The sequence below is a fragment of the Drosophila innubila genome, chromosome X, assembly GCF_004354385.1.
Source record: "Drosophila innubila isolate TH190305 chromosome X, UK_Dinn_1.0, whole genome shotgun sequence".
NCBI classification, from domain to species: Eukaryota; Metazoa; Arthropoda; class Insecta; order Diptera; family Drosophilidae; genus Drosophila; species Drosophila innubila.
This window is the reverse complement of record NC_047626.1, coordinates 30522925-30540660: the sequence shown is the minus strand read 5'-3', so window position 1 is coordinate 30540660 and position 17736 is coordinate 30522925. Positions and strand designations below refer to the sequence as shown.

The 17736-nt window shown below is 36.2% G+C and overlaps 1 protein-coding gene across 6 annotated transcripts; it reads right to left on the bottom strand.

The window, feature by feature from the left end:
* Positions 1-2087: 2087 nt before the first annotated feature.
* LOC117780887 (uncharacterized protein DDB_G0283357) lies at positions 2088-17713 on the bottom strand. 6 transcript variants are annotated; one of them, XM_034617584.1, is made up of 12 exons: positions 17147-17711; positions 14551-17090; positions 13786-14466; positions 5478-5913; positions 5336-5412; positions 4803-5271; positions 4330-4518; positions 3998-4186; positions 3250-3345; positions 3039-3090; positions 2863-2978; positions 2088-2795 (listed from the first exon to the last, which is right to left on the bottom strand). In XM_034617584.1, exons 1-12 carry the CDS (start codon positions 17501-17503, stop codon positions 2634-2636), a joined length of 5364 nt encoding a protein of 1787 aa, XP_034473475.1. In that variant the 5' UTR covers positions 17504-17711; the 3' UTR covers positions 2088-2633. The 6 variants fall into 6 exon arrangements, with proteins under 6 accessions (XP_034473475.1, XP_034473467.1, XP_034473483.1 ...); XM_034617576.1 differs by having other exon boundaries at positions 13786-17090; XM_034617592.1 differs by lacking the exons at positions 2088-2795; positions 3998-4186; positions 4330-4518; ... (1 more) ...; positions 5336-5412; positions 5478-5913 and having other exon boundaries at positions 2871-2978; positions 13786-17090; positions 17147-17713.
* Between the last annotated feature and the right edge of the window lie 23 nt (positions 17714-17736).

The window sequence follows — 17736 nt, the reverse complement described above, 5'->3', positions numbered from 1 at the left end:
TTCGAGTTACGTTGCTCGACTAAACTGCTGCTCTGCTTCGTCGCCACGACTTCAGCTTCGGCCTAGATCCATTGTCGAGCGCAATCCTTGGCGCCAGTGTTGACCCTTCCTTTTCAAAAGGGAAAACACTAAAATTCTTAGTTTAAAAGATTTTATAATATAAACAATATCTTGAGAGTAAAGTATTATTACAGTAAGTAAAGGCGGACAAAAGCCATAAAATAAATAAATATAGAAACAAAGCACTAGCCAATATTTTTCACTTTTAACCCACTAAAGAAAAAAAAATGTAAGGAAGCTCTGCGAGATACCCTGTGCCTAGGGCCTCAGATACCCTTAACATAATTTCACACACCTTATTCCTTTGGCCAGATACTGAATACTTCATCTTAAATAAATTCTGATGCTTTACATAACTTGTTACATAAACTTGAACCATACCATACCATTACATCCCTTTTTGGCCATTTTCAATTGACTCGGTCTAAAAGCCACTAAATATAGTGGCAAAACCGCCAAAGTGACAACACAGCCTGCTCCTCACGCGCATGTTGCACTACCTACGCAGTCGGTGGTCGGTCGCCTGGTCTAAGTTGGAGTCACATTATTTGCACAACAGCTGCTGCTACTGCTGTTGCTTCCGTTACTGTTGGCGCCGGTGAAATTCGCTACAATCCCGTGCCAGATCCACGCCAGTGAGTTGTGCAACTCCTTAACCTTTACAATAAGTTTAATTAAATACCACTACACACTTACTTATTGACGGAAAGAAATCAAAGAAACTCACGCTGAGTACTAATGTGATAATATGATTATCATTGCGCAAATTGATTTTAACCATGAATATTTTATGTATGTAAGTATAACGAACTCCCTGATGCTTGAAAACAAGAATACTTTTATAAGGACTAGTGAATTATTCAGACTATGTTTCAGTTTGAACTTAAAATGCTGTAAAATAAATCAGGAGTAGTCAAAGAGTCAATTTCTCAGAGAATACACCATTCACCATTAAACTGATTGACTAATTTTTTAAAAAAAATTAAAGAAAAAAATATTTCAAAGTAATTGATATTTACGCTTATATTTTTATTTTAAGCAAGTTTTTTCAACAATTGAAATGTAAGCTTATGATCTTTCCATCCGACCTCATGTAACTTCAAGCATACCTACAAGCAAATCCTCAAATTAAAAAGGTTAATTTCGGCGATACTTTTATATTTTGGAAATGCCTGCAACAGACATAACATTTGACCTTGAAAGTTCGTGTATTACTTTATTTCCAGAATACCTCTACTATCCGAATCCGACAAAAACATATTCACGTGTATAACTGTTTTATATTTAATGTAAGTGTACATATTTAAAACACATCAAATTAAGAAAAGAATCCAACAATCATAAATTCGTTTAACTTTTAAGTCTGCTGATAACACAAGGGAACAGGTGCATACAGACAACTAAAAAAAACTAAACAACTAAACAACTAAAAAAAAAAATTTAAAACAGAATAACTTCCCAAATAAAAAGTTGATAAAGTTTAAAAACTTTAATACATAACTGATATTGACAAAAATGCCTGGAACGAATTCGTTTGGGATGCACAAAATTTTCTGTGGAACAAAAAGGATGAAAGCTATGCGGAGCAACTTATGTTATTACAATTCCAGCAACTTGGTTGCAAGATACACTACCTCTACAGCCATTTTACCCGCTTTTTTTGACCGTTTAAGTGGAGGTTTTTCAAATGGTTTTCTTAATAAAAAAAATATATTTTCTTTAAAAACGTGTTAATTTTTTCTCAAAAACTAAAGCTGATAGTAAGAATCTGACTTCAGTTCTGAAATCAGCAGCTTGAGAAAATATAATTTCAGTCATAATATTTCATGCAACAAATATGCTGTTCCCTTGTGTAATCAGAATACAATTTTGTAAAAAATGTACTCGCAATATATCAAATAAAACATCTGCAGATGAAATGTACATGGCTCATTAAAATGCGTAATAAGTTCTTGTATATATTAAATTTTATATATTTGTAGAGGGAAATGTGTTATATTTACTTAATTTATTAAATTTAATGTGTGTATTGTATAAAAGTTTTATTTTTCTTTGCAGTTTTATCTGCAAACATGTTAGAATGCATCATTTTTGAGAAAAAAAGAAAAAACGAATAATAAAACAATTAATAATTGTTTTTTGGTAAACAAACTGAAGGTAAATGAGAATCTATAAATTATGTGAATTCAGCTTTGTTTGCAAATTCATACAAAATCAAATTTTCACCTAAGTTCTGTAACAATTAAATAATAAAAAAAATAATAATACATGCCCTGCAAATCATGAATTTTTGTTTGGGAAATTGAGCGCAAAATGTATTGAAAATGTTATAATTGGATTCATTGTGTAATTTCGCAGTTACTTTTGCACGCAATTGGTAATATCGGCTGACATTAAAAGCATGCAAACTTTTTGTTGGACAACAAATAAAGTCTATATTATTAACTATTAAATAGGATCATTTCCTATAAGCACATCCAATTACGATAACAAAAGGTGTATCTGTGTAAGAATGGTTGTGTTGTCGATGCCGACTTCCAATTGCCAATTGTAATTTGCCACATGAGCGACGATCAGCGCCGTTTATTTACACGTTCAATATACTTCGTTTTGTTGAGTGCACGATTGCCAGCATTGGGATCCATCATTCGCTTCCAATCTGTCTGGCCAACAACAAAACCGATTGCACGCATCTTTTGCTGGGCACGCTTTTCCTCAATGTCTGCCCATCTTACCTGAAATACATGTACATTTAAATAAAATATTTATGTAAAGTTTACCACTATAGTCAGAGAAACTTACGCGCTTTTTACCGTCAGCGCCACTTATAGGCGGTTCCCAATCATCTAGCTGCAAAAATTCTGCCATGCTTGCCGTCTTACGCTTTTGCATAAGGCGGTTGGTGCCGTCGAGACGGGCTGCAAATAAGGAGATTGTAATATAACGTATAATATTTGATTGGAAGTGAGTGCACTTACCCAGATTCTCCTCGGTAGTATCATTTTCCCACTTGCTTTTCAGAAAGCCGCACTATACAACACAACCGACACGCATGTCAAAGAATTATACAAAAAAAACAACGAAAATTAATCAGCTGAAGAACGCACAGACTGTACTCATTAGTCATAAACAGCAATATACCAATAATAGAATAAATACGCATTTAACGGTTGCTATAAGCTGACTTACATCGTTGACAGCATCGGCGCTGTTGCTGTCCTCCTCTTCGACGCCAACATTGACAGCATCCTCGAGAGCAGGCTCCTCGTTATTCGCATTATCATCCTGCAAAGAACAAGCCACAATAAATGAACAAAGGGTTGCTGACCAGTGTTTTAGTTGCCTTTACTTAGTTAATTAATTTCATAAATTGTTATTTGAATATTTCAATTAATTGCTATTAAGCAGTTGTAGATTTCTGAGACGTCAGTGCCTTGAATTGTATAAAGGTCATACATGTACATACCCATGTATTATGTAAATACATTTATGTATGTGTGTTTGCAAATATATATACCATATACTCATGTGTATAGGCATTTAACTTAATGCATATACCATGTATATTATACAAACATTTGAATATAATTTGAGAATTTCAGAGAAACTTAAATTAAGAGTTGTATTAAACAGTTGCTTATACTATATAGCTTCGCCAACTTTACGATACTAGTGAATAAACTTTAGCTTTTAGGGTATACATATATATTAATATTTGGTTGAATGTATACATTTAATAGCTCAGCACTTCTAACAGCTGAGCACTTCTAACAGCCTTCCACCGTGATTTCCACACATTGCCAGCCATCGTGCAACATACACATACACACTCACTGATGGCCAGCATGACAGATTCTGATGTTACGTTGCCCAGGAAGAGGGTTGCCTTTTGTGGACGGACCGAGGCCAGTACCGGGAGGCTTTAGAGCATAGTTACCGTTGCCATATTCTCTACATCCTCCATTTCAACGACATTTTCAAGCAGCGTCGATACATCCAGTTTTATATAGTGTAACGGAGTTATACACCAATTGTCCAAAACAGCGCGGATGTCCTCCTCGCTGCGCTGATGACTGTTGCGACCCAAGCAGGTCTCCACAGCACAATGCAGATCAATGATGTACGGCTGAAAAAAAATACCAAATGTGAATACAATACGAGACCGAGAGAAAGAAAGGGAAAAAAAGAGAAAGAGAGCGATAATGAAAGTGAACTACAATGAATAAAAAAGAGACAGAGCGATATGTTGTAAGGAACAGAGCTACTTACCACGAAATTCGAATCCTTGGCATGACAATAGAACTCGTTGAGCGTTCGTAGCGAGCTGTTGTTGCAGTCGACAATTATGAAATCATAAAGATTATCACTTAATGTCTTTTTGAAAGATTTTATTAAATATTGCATATAGGTCTCTTCCATCGCATCATCATATTCGTAAAGTATTTCCTTTTTCGGTATCTACAAATAGAAAATATCACGGAATTAGAGTTAAATACTTCTCACATTCACTCATTATTTCGTTTTGGAGTATACAATTCTTGAGAGATTTGACAAAATTTTATATTATTTAAATTGAATTAAAATATCTTTAAACTGAATAAAAATGCAAAAAAAAAATATGTTTGAAAATATCTCTGTTCTCTTTGTAGTAGTTTTATGTTAACTTTGATCTAACATCTTGAGCCAAATATTTCGAAAAATTAACATATGGCAGTCAAAATAGTCTGTTTTACCACGCTCACCTTTTTTCCAGTCTTGGGACACTTTTCTTCATAGTCGTTCTCAATAATGAAATAATCGTCTATGCTTAGTAAGCGCGGATTGGCACCACCCATTTCCAACTCTTTATCCTTAATCAGCCGGGCCACGTAAGACTTTCCGCTGCCTGGGGGTCCCCGAAGTATTATGCAGACGCGCTTGGGACGCGATAATCGACCCGGAGGCAGGAGAACCTCATCAATGGATATGGTATTTCGATTCTCATTAGTAGGAACGCTCATTTCCAAACGACGTGTATCTGCTTGATCGGGTATTTGTCGGTTAGCTGCTGCTGTGGAAGGAAAGAGGGCAGCGGGCGGATCGCCGAGCACGCGACGTTGTGGATTGGCAGGAAATGCTTTACGAGGCTCCTGCTGCTGCTGATGTTGCTTATTCATTTTCGGAGGTGATGGTGGTGGTGGTGATTCAATACGTGTCACATCGGCCAGATTACTAAGTAATAAGGTTTTTACTAAGGTAAAATGTAAACATAATCAATTTAGTCAAATCATCTTACTCCTCTCCATCGGATATGTCCTCGAGATCATCCGGCCTGCTGCTCTGGTCAACAGCCTCTGTACTTAAGGAATTGGGCTAGTAGGCACACAAATAAAAAGTTATGTTTATTTTCAATTCTATCTACATAGCTAGTCACTTACCTCGATGTTGGTCGACATAGACGATTGCTGCTCTTGTTGCTGCTGCTGCTCTTGTGGCTGCTGCTGCTCTTGCTGCTGCTGCTGCTGCAGTAGCAATCGCTGTCGATTCTTATTCTTCTTTTTGTTTTTCTTCTTGTTGTTAGTGTTTGTGTTAGCATTTCGATTTAATGGGCCCTCTCCTGGTCCTGCTGGAACGGCATTATGTGAGGCGTGTCCATAGTCAAACGTATTAACGGGTCTAAACTCCGGTATAGCAGGTGCAGGGGCGTGTGCTGGTACAGAGCCACCAGTTCCAATTCGACTGCCAGCAACATCAGCAGATTTGTGACCATAATCAATTACCTTTGCGGCGGTATTGCGGCTGTTCTGATAGTCAAACACTTTCATGGGACGATAGACGGGCTCGTTGGAATGGACATTGCCGAAGGATTCCGCGCTGCAACGTAGCGTGACGCAGTGACGAGTTTGATTTTCATAACAATTTTATTTCGTATTATTTTTGGCAATTGATTGATTATTAATTTTTGTGTTTGATTTTTTTTTAAGTTACGTATTTTCAAAAAAATTGTTGTTGTTCGTTTGTTGTATTATCGGTTTATGTTTATGATATTAAACCAGAAAGAAACACTTAAACTCATACATTTATTGCTATTTTAATACAACACGCAATTGTGGATATATGCTATTTGCATAATAAATTGGTCGGTGATCTAATGGAGGTGTTGGCACTTGGGTCAAAATGTTAAGGAAATAGACTTGTCACTTAGAACATGATATCTTCATCGTGAAGTAAGTCTTTGGGGTCCTGTAATCTTAGTTTAATTGCAAGAAAATAGGCGCTGTTATTCAGTTCAGGGCTTCTTGTGCAAAGCCTATATTAAATAATAGAACGAACCGATATATATATATATATATATATATATATATATATATATGTATATAGCCCGAGGTTCTTATAAAAATATACCAAACACGGAGTTTTTATCATTCTGAAGGACACCCTCGACAATAAAAACATATAAAAATGTAAGGTAAGAATGGAGTGCAATTATATTTAATATAAAAAAAACCCCATTAACTACCGCACTTAATAGAAAATCGCATTAATTTGATTTATTTTTTTTACTATTTATTGAGAAATATGTATGCTTATTACGGATGAAGAGAATTCGGGAACAGACTAAACTATGAACAGACACTCAGGCATATACAGACTTGAAATTTTTTTTTAAATTTCCTGTCTCAGATTTTGAGTGTGTGGGAGAAGAGAATGTGCCAGCAGATTTATCGTCTGCTCATCATTGTGACTTTAAATCGTTGTGGTCAATAAATTGGTACAGACACTTAATTTGTCTTCTCAAATTTTTTTCATCGAACGCTCTGAACTCATCAGAATACACGAACTTTCGAATCCGACCTCAATCGCTCAACCCGATCAGATGCAAGCTCGTGGGTCTGCATGCTGATTTCAGTTGATTATGACATCTAAAAAGTTCTCAACAAGTATGAATCAAGCAGACCATGCTTACTGAATATAAGAATATGTACATAAGGACAAAACAAAATATTAAAAAAAAATTAACATTTAAGGAACTAACAAAACGTTTCATTGCAACTAATAATTAATCTTTTTCGCATTAAAAATAATGCTAGTTAATAGCTAATATTAATTTCAATATATTTTATTTTTTCAATGTTACTCGAAAATTTCATTTGATTATCCCTAATATTTGCAATGCTAGTGAAATGACATTTCATTAGCTGTAGATTTGTTAATCCTAAAAAAAATGTGATTTCATTATCATAACTTTTTAAACTGTAATCAAAAGATAATGATAATACTTTAAGGCACAACACTGCATGTTACAGCGTTAAAAAAAATCTGGCCGTTATATCCATTAGAGTTGTCGGTCTAAGATCTATTGAACTACTCCCTTAATTGCACAAACGTTCTAAGTCTCAGATTGTAGGTCTTTTAGTTCAGTTAATCCGATTCTCATTTTACGTCTATCCTCAAAAATTTAACTACTGATCCAAATTCTATTATTTATCTACGATATGTCCAACATAAAACTCAAAAATCATCTTAGACCTAAAGGCCAACAAAATTTAGGACATAACTCCCAGATTCAGTTTTGTACATAGTGATTAACACTTAATTATAGTTTTTTTTGTCAAAGCTAGCTTCAAAATTTATTCCAAAGACAAACAGTCACGGCTATATCAAATCGGCTGTTGTGTATTACATAAGTTGCTACAAACTTATGAGCCCTTGTGTATTGAATTTCATGATGCAAGGATATCAGAAATATTTACATTTAAACGACGAAGATTTGAAATATATAAATGCACTCGCGCATTTAAGTTAACTTAAAATCACTTTATTCATATTCGTATTCAATGTGTGTTTTTATATGATTAATATAAATCTTTCTTATCTAAACCAATTTTAATTTTAATTTTACCTTCAATATTTTTGAATTGGGGACACTCAAAATTGTTAAAATTTGAATGAAACTTGCTGATAATTATTTAATGTTAAATTCGGAATAAATTGACGATTCAAGAAATTTCATTTGAATACCCCAATAGATTGGTTCAAAATATTTATCAATTATGTAAAAATCCGATGTCTCTTATATTGAATATCGAATATATAAACAAAAATCATAAAATTTAAAACTATTCTCTTTTTGCACAAATAAAAAACAAAACCGCAAATAATAAAGAAAAAAAATGTAAGAGTAAGTTGAATGTTAATTTATACTATAACAAAGCTTAAAGTCTCAGTGAAGGTGTTTGTATAGGTATAGGTATATGCGGAGATTGTGCATATCCTCTGTTGCTTCATCGATGATTCAGGTGATTGCTTAGATTCATGTTGCGAACATCGAGAAGAAAACGTAATCTAATCGTAACATTATTGATCTTCATTCTTCTTCACCTCTATTTGGACCCACGATGCTGCTGCGTGTTCTTATTGCTCCTTTTTGAGTTTTTAAAATTTGCATTGGCTACACCCCCACCACGAAAGGATCGGCCGCTGCTCAGACGCACGTATCAGATGATATTCATAATATGATTTATTTTTTGTTTTTAAGAGTTTGTGTATCGCAGTCATGGATTTGATGCGCCATAAAGAATTTTTATTTTGGGTGCATAAAAGTAGAAGAGAAAAAGAGAAAATGGGTATGGAATCGAAATTCCAGCGTTAACGACGAGATCAAAAAAAAAAATGCCTGCACATTTTAAACTACAAACATGGAGAACATGAAAAATGGGATAAAGTGGTTGTCGGTCAGGTTTATCCAAATAAATTTCACATTTCAAGGGGCTATCAGAAAATCACAATTGCTTGAAATATACACAGTATTTAGATCATAATTGTAAGTAACTGTAGATCAGATTGTTTTTTATATATTTATACTACAAATTAAAATGAAATACCGCTTTTTTATGCTTTTTGCATTGCTTTTATATATTTCTGTAAACTTTGATAGAACTTATTCAAATATGTATAAGGTGCAGGTTGTTTTAATTTTGTATTATTTTTTATATGACCGAATTTGTCGATCCAACCATAAATATCAATATTATAAATCTGAGTTTTCTCGTTTTCTCATTATAAAGCTCTAAGTCATCAAAACAAATCAAAAATCAATGCTCGCCAAATGAGCAGTTATCATTCAGTCAAATCATAATTTAATATTGAGATATGAGTGGTATTATGTAGTGTAGTTAGGCGCACCTGAGCCACGTAAGTTCCAAATTCTGAACCCATTCCCTATTGCATTAAAATTTGATGAAATTCTTTCTCGCTACAAAGAGCTAAGACAAATAGCGTGTACAAAACGTAATCTTTATATTTATACACTAAGCGGATCCAAGAAAAATTTGGCTAAGCCCTTCTTTGCGGGCGTTAACCATAAGATTTGTTAAACATTAACATTGGGTTTACAAACATGCTGAAACATGCCCACTTAAGTAAGGCAAATGCCAGACTTGGTGGTCAACTTTCGGTCACTGTTTGCATCTAAACGAAATTATTTTAACTATCGGAACGAATTAAAAATTCGAAACACTCGAATTGACGTGGATTAATACTATTTTTGGCAATGTATCGGTTTAATTACCCTGGAATCGCAGTGTCAATTTTATTATATCTATGTACCAAACAAATAAGTTTCTGAGGTTCCGGAAACTATTTGTCAAGCACAAATAAAAATGTAAACTATAATGGTTAATTGATTGTTGCAGCCTCTTCCGTCTTACAGGCAATTGTATTCATTTTTTTTTTTTTGGCTGGCAACGAATCCTTTGCATTAAATTAACAGATTTTAAATGCTGGAAATTATTGATAATTTGGCCCCACCCAATTCGAGTAAAGTCGAAATTTAGCAAGCTGCGTTTAGCTGCTTAAAAAAATCACTTTCAATCCAATTAAAAACATTTTGAACTTAACCATAAACCAAAGCCTCTAAATCCCTGTTAAAAAGTACTTGTTTTAAATTCTTCTAAGAATTAAACAAATTTGTGTTTTAAAATAGATTTCCACCGAAATGTTGACTAAGGTATTAAGTACGGAAACGGACCAAGATAATTTAATTTGAATATTCTATTGTATTCAATAAAGCATTTGAATAAAGGCTTAACTCTGTAAAATTTTAACGTTAAATTTAATAAATAAATTTAATTCAATTGAAGGTTTTATTCAACATATCGTATGTAATATTTTTGTGACAAAGCAATGTGCACGAAAATATCGTGTGTAATAAATTCTTTATTACTTCTATTCTACAATTTTTTTGTTGTTAATAATTAAGTTCTATATTAGCCTCGTCTGAGAAATCCAAAAAGGAGGTTATTGTAGCATACGAGTAGAGTTGGGTCGTTTCATTCTGAAAAAGTTCAAATGAACGGGTCATTGAAATGAGCGAGTGAACTTATTCAGTCTTTCATGAACTATATAGTTCATTTTGCTCAGCGGGTCCGTTGCATGTAAGTGCATTTTTTTAATCTTTTTCAACAGTGGAGTCATTATAATTCGAAGAATCACATGAATTTTATAATAACATTTTTTCTATTAAGATGTCCAAAAGAAAGCGCAGTTCTGTTTGCAATTTTGTATATATTGCAAGGCCAGTTTTAGGGCCGATTTTTCAATGTATATTTAAGGGGTTTGATAACTATACAACAAATATTTTGACGTAAAATGTATAGAAATCAATGTCAAATTTGAATTTATCTATTTTATAAAAAATTAAGGAGACATTGAAAAACCGGACCTAAGTTTAAGTATTCTAAAACTAACAAACATTTATTTTATTTTCTAATTATAAGCTTTAAATAAATTTTTCTATAAAGGAACGGTTGTAAAAGCACCTCAGTCAAGCAAATTGACCGGTCTCGACGTTTATAAGCAACTGACCAACTGATCAGAATGACCTATTCATCTTCGTTCATGACAACTGACCAACTGAATAATGAACTTAATGACAACTGAATAGAAACCAAATCGTTCTTAGTTCATGACAACTGACCAACTGAATATTAAACTTAATGACAGATTTAGTTTACGATTGAAAAATGAACGAGTGAACTTATTCAGCACATTGAGCTAGAAATCCCAACTCTACATACAAGGAGTAGACATGTGTTACTAGACTTGTGTGAAATGTGATCAAAATGTGTCCATAATTCACTGAATTTCTTATAAAGAGATATTGTATTGCTTTATTTTGAGATATTGTTTGTTTGGCGCTTACTGACATTGTGCAATGTAATCAAATGACGGGTCAAAATGAACAAACTTTATATCAACATCAGGTTAGCCAAATTGAACAGAGCAAAATTGAACAACTTATTCAAATTAAACAAAAGAGCGAAAGTGAACAACTGAGCAAAAATGAGCAATCATAAAGGAACACGTTCGCTAACTCATTTCAAAAGAGCACCTCTTTTTTGTTCACTCACTCATAGACAACCCAAGTCTATGTGTTACCATATCATTGAACAAATCACGTTTACGATTAGATTTCGACGAAAGATTTGGTTTATACTCCACCGCACAGAAATGTACAGATATCTCAGTAATCACGATAAATAAAAATCGTAAAGGCATTTTTGTTGTACTCAATTTGACGGACATGATACTACTATAATTATTGAACCCATTATTGTGCAGTATATGCATACGGAATAAAACATATACAGTATGTCAAGAAACACTTAACCCACTGAAAAAATATATATTTTTTTGTCTTTAGATATGAAAATAGTAGTTTTTTGTTCATAATAATCCTATTTTTTTTATGCATAACAATTAAGTGATAAGTATGAAATTAATATCTGAAAAAAAAAGTTACAAAACCATGAATAGTTAACTTATAAAAAAACAAAAACACTGTCAAGAAACTCTTATATTATAATCTTTTAACTTAATATGCCCTCCCTTAGCATTAACTACATGTTGGGGCTGTTTTTTTTTTTATTGAATGGACCCACTTTGGTAGGTCAATCTCAAGGGGAATCTTCTGATTCACAGCTTTCAGCAGTATTCGGTATTGGACTGCCTTTTTCCCACTTTTTGCTTCAAGTGGGCACCCAATTAATTATGAGGTTAGGATCGTGTCTCTGGGGTGGTGTATTGATGACCTTGTCACAATTGTAAAGCAGCAAAATCCGCACATTTAGCGCTTTATGTTTGGGATCACTGCCATGAAAAAATTTGAGAAAATGTGACGCATTTCTTTTCAAATTTTATTTCAAAATTTCGAGGAATACATGGCTAGAGATGCACCCCCATATCATAGCAAACATTTTTCCAAGCTTTACAGTCGAAATAATATTTTGATTTTCTAGCGCAGTTAATGGCTTGCGGCATACTCTGGGTGGAGCATCATTATAATTCAGGATCTAGAATATAATCAGACGTCATCCCAATATTATGCAGGCTTATTGCGGTTTCTTCCTAGTAACTCTTAAAGAGTACTTCTGCCGTAGGTTGGCCTGGCGTACTGTTTCATGTGATACAACCACGTCACACTCTTCTCTAAGCTCCTTGGCAAGAGTTTTAAGCGATGTTTGCGGATTTTGGCTATTTTTCGCATGATTAGGCAAAAAAAAGGAACCAAAGCAGAAATCGAAAACAAAATATGTAAAGAGTTTCTTGACAGTGTCTAAAATGTGTAATCACTGCTTTTGTTGTTTTATAAGTTAACTATTCATAGTTTTGTAATTTTTTTGTTCAGATATTAACTTAATACCACCCACTTAATTATTATGCATTCAAAAAATTTGATTACTATGAATAAAAAGCTACTATTTTCATATCTAAAGTCAAAAAATTATATTTTTTTTTAGTGTATAAAGTGTTTTTTGACATATTGTATCTTTACTGTGCAACATTAGATTAGCACACCTCTGGCGTTTGTAGATTTGACTTAATTCCATCCAAACGGACAATATTAAAACTGTTATTGCTTATAGCCCATTCAATTCTCTGTTAAATGAAACTAAAATTTATTTTATATAAACTCTGTTGCATATCCAGTTTCCTTCCTAAGATCGTGAAAAAACATTGAATTTCATTTATTCATGACATGTGCTCTCTTACAAAATTAAACCGTGCTGGCTTTCGAGCATCATTCGGAGGGGTTTTTTTCAATTTCAGTCTCTTTAAATATGGACCGCTTTGTATTACTCTTTCATGTTATACAAGTTTGACGCTTCTCTCAAAAAAAAAATCTCATATTAGCATTAAAAACTAATTTATTACTACCATCTTTATTAATTACATCCGACTGATGCCAAGGAATGTAGAGTAAACTTGACGAATTCTGTTGATTTTTCTTTTTATATTTAACTAATTGATATTAAAGTAAATAGATTACTTGAGCAGTTGTCTCACGGGTTTGAATGCCAATGATAAATAAAAGATAAGTTGAATGGTCTAAACTGTTGACCAAAATTTAATTGAAATTTTTTCAGACGACCTTCATATATAATTATTTTAAAAAATGTAAGAAAATATGTACAAAATAAATTTTAATTTTATTAAACAGAGAAAGGTATGGGCTATAGCCAACCAAAAATTGTAAAATTTTAACATCGTCCATTTGAATGGTATTGAGTCAAAACTACAAACGCAAGAGGGTGTGCTAACCTGATGACGCGCAGTGTACTCGTGTATATGTGAGTGTGTATAAAAGTTATGAGCCCCGGTTTACAAATTTATCAAATTTAGAGAAAAGAATGAAGAGGTCAAGGATAGAGCAAAAGCAAACTAAGCAGGTATTATGAAACATACCTATCAGCCCAAGGCTTGTTGTTGTGTCCCACGTTGCCAAAATTGTTCCTTATCTGCCCTTTGACACGTTCTTCAAAGCCGGGTCCATCTCGAGATTTACTATCAAAGTTGGGTGCTGGAGGTCCTCCGTTACGTCTGAATGGATTATCAATAAACGAGTTGCTTTTGTTGTTGCTCATGTTAGGGCCAATGAAATTGGGATTATGAGGTCCGGAGCCAAAGTTGCGTTCGTTTGGATTATTAGGTCCTAGTCCAAAATTGTGTTCATTTGGATTATTGGGTCCTTGACCAAAGTTGCGAACATTTGCATTATTGGATCCTGGGCCACAAAAAGGGACGGGACCTCCAAAGTTAGGACCAGACGCCGGCCCACTCGAGACACAAAAATTCGGTCGAAATAGACCTGGACCTGGTCCGTTTCCATGGAAATTCGGACCAAAATTTGGTCCTCGGTCATTAAAATTTGGGCCAGGTCCCAAAAAGTTGGAATTATTGGGTCCACCAGGTCCGAAATTTCGTCCAAAGGGACCGTTAAATCCTGAGCCGCCACCAAATGGTCCAGGAGTGGGTCCGTGGCCTGGTCCTGGTCCATTGCCAGAGCCTTGTCGATCAAAATTAGGAGCACCAAAATTCGGTCCAGATGGCGAAACCTTGGAACAAGGGTTTCCACTGGATGGACCACTGAAATCGATAAAATTGGGTCCCATCAACTGTGAGTCCCCTGGACCTGCACCATGCATTAATGCGGGACCGTTTGGACCATACCTCTGTTGTTGCCGTTGGTCAGGACCAAATCCTCCGCCCGGTCCAGGTTCGTTGCCTGATCCTGGTCTAAAACTGCTCAAGTTTCTAAAGGGCTCATCTTGTTGGTCACTTTCCCGGTTATTTTTCTTTCGTTGCCATTCGGCAAATGACATCGGACGACCGTCATTATTTCTATCATTGTTATTGTTGTTGCTATTGTTATTGCTACAATGCTTTGATGGTTCATTGGACTGTTGCTGCTGTTGTAACTGATCTCGGTCACGACCTTGCGCCTGGGCCAAGGCCTGAGACAAGTTGTTCATGAACTCAGGATCTTTGAGTGCATTGCTTACATCATCTGGAAGCGTTTCGCTGATCGTTGGATTTGTCGCCACAGGGTCCTTTTCTGATTCGGAGACCGGCTTATCAATAACAACATCAAAAAGTGATGGTATTTTTTTGTTATTATCAGCACTGGGAGCATCCGTTGCTCTCGATGCTGCACTAACAGCAGCAGGGGGAACTGCAGCTTGTCCATCAGCAACCAAATCAAGACCTGGTATACCGTCCGATTTTTTGAATATGTTTTTCATCGGAGTATAAGCAGCAGAGTCATCCTCCTTCTCTATCTGACTCTTTTGTACATAATCAGCATCATCGTCATCGTCATCGTCATCCAAGGAAATTATTAAAATGTTATCTTCCTTGGCTGTTTTAGCTGGGGTTGACGTTGCTCCCACATTGCCTCTTTGATCAGTTTTACGCTTGCCTAGAATATTAGCTGTACATTTACTATTTTCCACTTCCTGATGTGGCTGCTTCTGTTGATTTCTAGAAGTGGTACTTGGCGTGGGAGTCTCTGACTTTGGCGACCTTGTCCCTTGTTGGTGCTTTTGTTTTTGTGATGATTGCTGAGATGGTTGTGCAAGTTTCGCTCCCACTTTTTCCTGCTCTTTTTTTGCGTCCGAGTGGTGCGCCTCTTTCTCCTCAAGTGTGATAGGTAACACATGTTGATTTTCTAAGGTCGCATCCGAGATCCGTTTATTTGTTTGATCAATATTAACATTATTGGGAGTATTGCCACGATTATGCTGTTCCTCATAATTGTCATAGCCCGTCCTAAAGTTGACACCTTGCTGACCCTGATGTTGTTGTTCTGCTTTGGGATATGGTTGCTGATTAGCTTGTTGCTGGTTTTGTTGTGGATTTTGCAATTGCCGTCTACGTCTCATTTGCTCACGACGTTCTGCAATACGACGACGCTGCTTCTCAAATTCTTCCTCATATCGACGATACTCATCACGATCTGGATGATTGGCATTGGCGCGTTTCCAATCCTCAAATTGCTTCTCCCACTGATCGAACAAGCGATCAAAGCTAGCTTCATCCAAATCTGGTGCACGCTGTTGTTGTTGTTGTTGCTGTTGGTTAAAATTATTCCGATTGTGAACTTGGTTATAACCACCGCAGTCATTATTACTATCGTGTGAGGGACCAAAGTTGACTCCGCCTTGATTCTGCCGATTATGTTCCCAACGTGCGTTGTTGTTATTGTTGCCACTGCGACAGTTGTTATCAAAACTTCCAGATCCAAAATTATCTGCCGGTCTCTGTCCTGACCCGTTATTGCTAAAGGAATTAATTGAATAGCTTCGACCATCTATTCCTCCAGACGAGTTGGAATTGCAGCCTGGATCACCTGGATCCGCCGCATCACCACTATCAGAGCCATAGTGGTTTGGCGCAGCTGAGCTGAATGGATTGTTTCGATTATTGCTGTTTTTGTTGTTATTGCCGGGTGGATTGTTTTGCCAGTTGCGTCGATTGCCAAACTGATTTGACTTATTGGCACTTTTATTCTTATTGTTTCCCTGCTCATTGGATTGCCAACGATTGTTAGGTGGCGGTCCTTGCTGCTGCTGATGTTGTTGTTGCCTTCCACCATCAAGCGGTGGCCCATCCCATCCGTGTCTCCGTTGATTCGCTTCATTAATATTACCCCTGTCATTTTTGCTTTTGTTTTGATCCTTTGCCCAAGGGGCATCAATTTGATTAGCTGATAACGGTGGCTGTTGCATAAAGGCAGGTGGTGGTTGCTGTATGTTGGGAAACATACTGGGATCACCAGGATGTGGAGCCTGATTATAGTTAACAGGCGGCACTTGATTAAATCTACCCGGCGTCGGTTGCTGTTGCTGTTGCCATTGATTTGAAGGTGGAGGCTGTTGCTGGCGTTGCATTTGTTGTGGTTGTTGTTGCTGTTGAGGATGCTGTTGGTATCCTTGTGGTGGCGGCGGTGGTGGCTGATTATACATCTGCGGCTGTGCCATTATTTTGCCGGACAACTGCGACTGTGTTTGTGGCTGGGGCTGCTTTGGCTGTGGAAAATATGCCTGCATCTGTGGCTGCACTGTTATTTGTTGTGCGAGTTGAGCTTGTGGATAGATGGTTGCCATCGTAGGCACTGTGGCTGTTACTGGTGCTGCAACGGGCACAGGTGCCACAATGGGTACAGTTGTTGTTGTTGCTGCTGCTGCTGCTGCGGCCATTTCTCTCTTGTACTGAAAAGATTGGTCAATATTGGCAAACAATTAACACGAAAACGATAACAACTCACCTGTTCACCATACTGTGCATGCCACTTTGCATAATCTTGCTGGTATGTTTGCCACTGCTGCCAATGCTGTTGCAGCGCGTATTGTTGCTCAGGTGTCATGGCTGCATACTGTGCGGCTGTGTATTGTTCGTAGGGATTGGAGGCGGACTGAGTTCCAACCGGCGCCATGTAGCCGGTGGCAGCATTGCCTACACCAGGAACACCAGCTGCAACAGCTTCTGTTGCTGTTGTTGCCAGTGTATTTTCTGATGGCGGTGGTGGCGGTGGTGCATCGGGCAGTGGTGGCGGTACTGATGGCTGTGGCGGTGCTGACATGGGCGCAGCAGGCACCGCAGCGACCGGCCATTGATTCCACATTGCCGATATTTCTAGATTAACTTGTTATATCGTAGAACTTTAAATAGCGTACGAAAACGGGAATTACAAGATTTATAATTTTCTATTGAAAACCATACAAATCACATTTCATGTTGCTTTGGCGCGATCTTCACATAATTCGATGTAATGAATATATTGACATAAAAATCCAAAACCAAATAATAAAACTGCACGCACTCACTTCGCCATTTTTGGCGTGAAAAATAGTGATG

Excerpts from the sequence above, each read along its gene's own strand:
- LOC117780887 (XM_034617576.1), bottom strand. The coding sequence starts at position 17,503 with ATGTGGAATCAATGGCCGGTCGCTGCGGTGCCTGCTGCGCCCATGTCA. Across the intron at positions 17,091-17,146 it reads ATGCACAGTATGGTGAACAG|TACAAGAGAGAAATGGCCGC; the intron begins GTGAGTTGTTAT and ends CAATCTTTTCAG. Across the intron at positions 3,091-3,249 it reads GCGCCGATGCTGTCAACGAT|TGCGGCTTTCTGAAAAGCAA; the intron begins GTAAGTCAGCTT and ends TGTGTTGTATAG.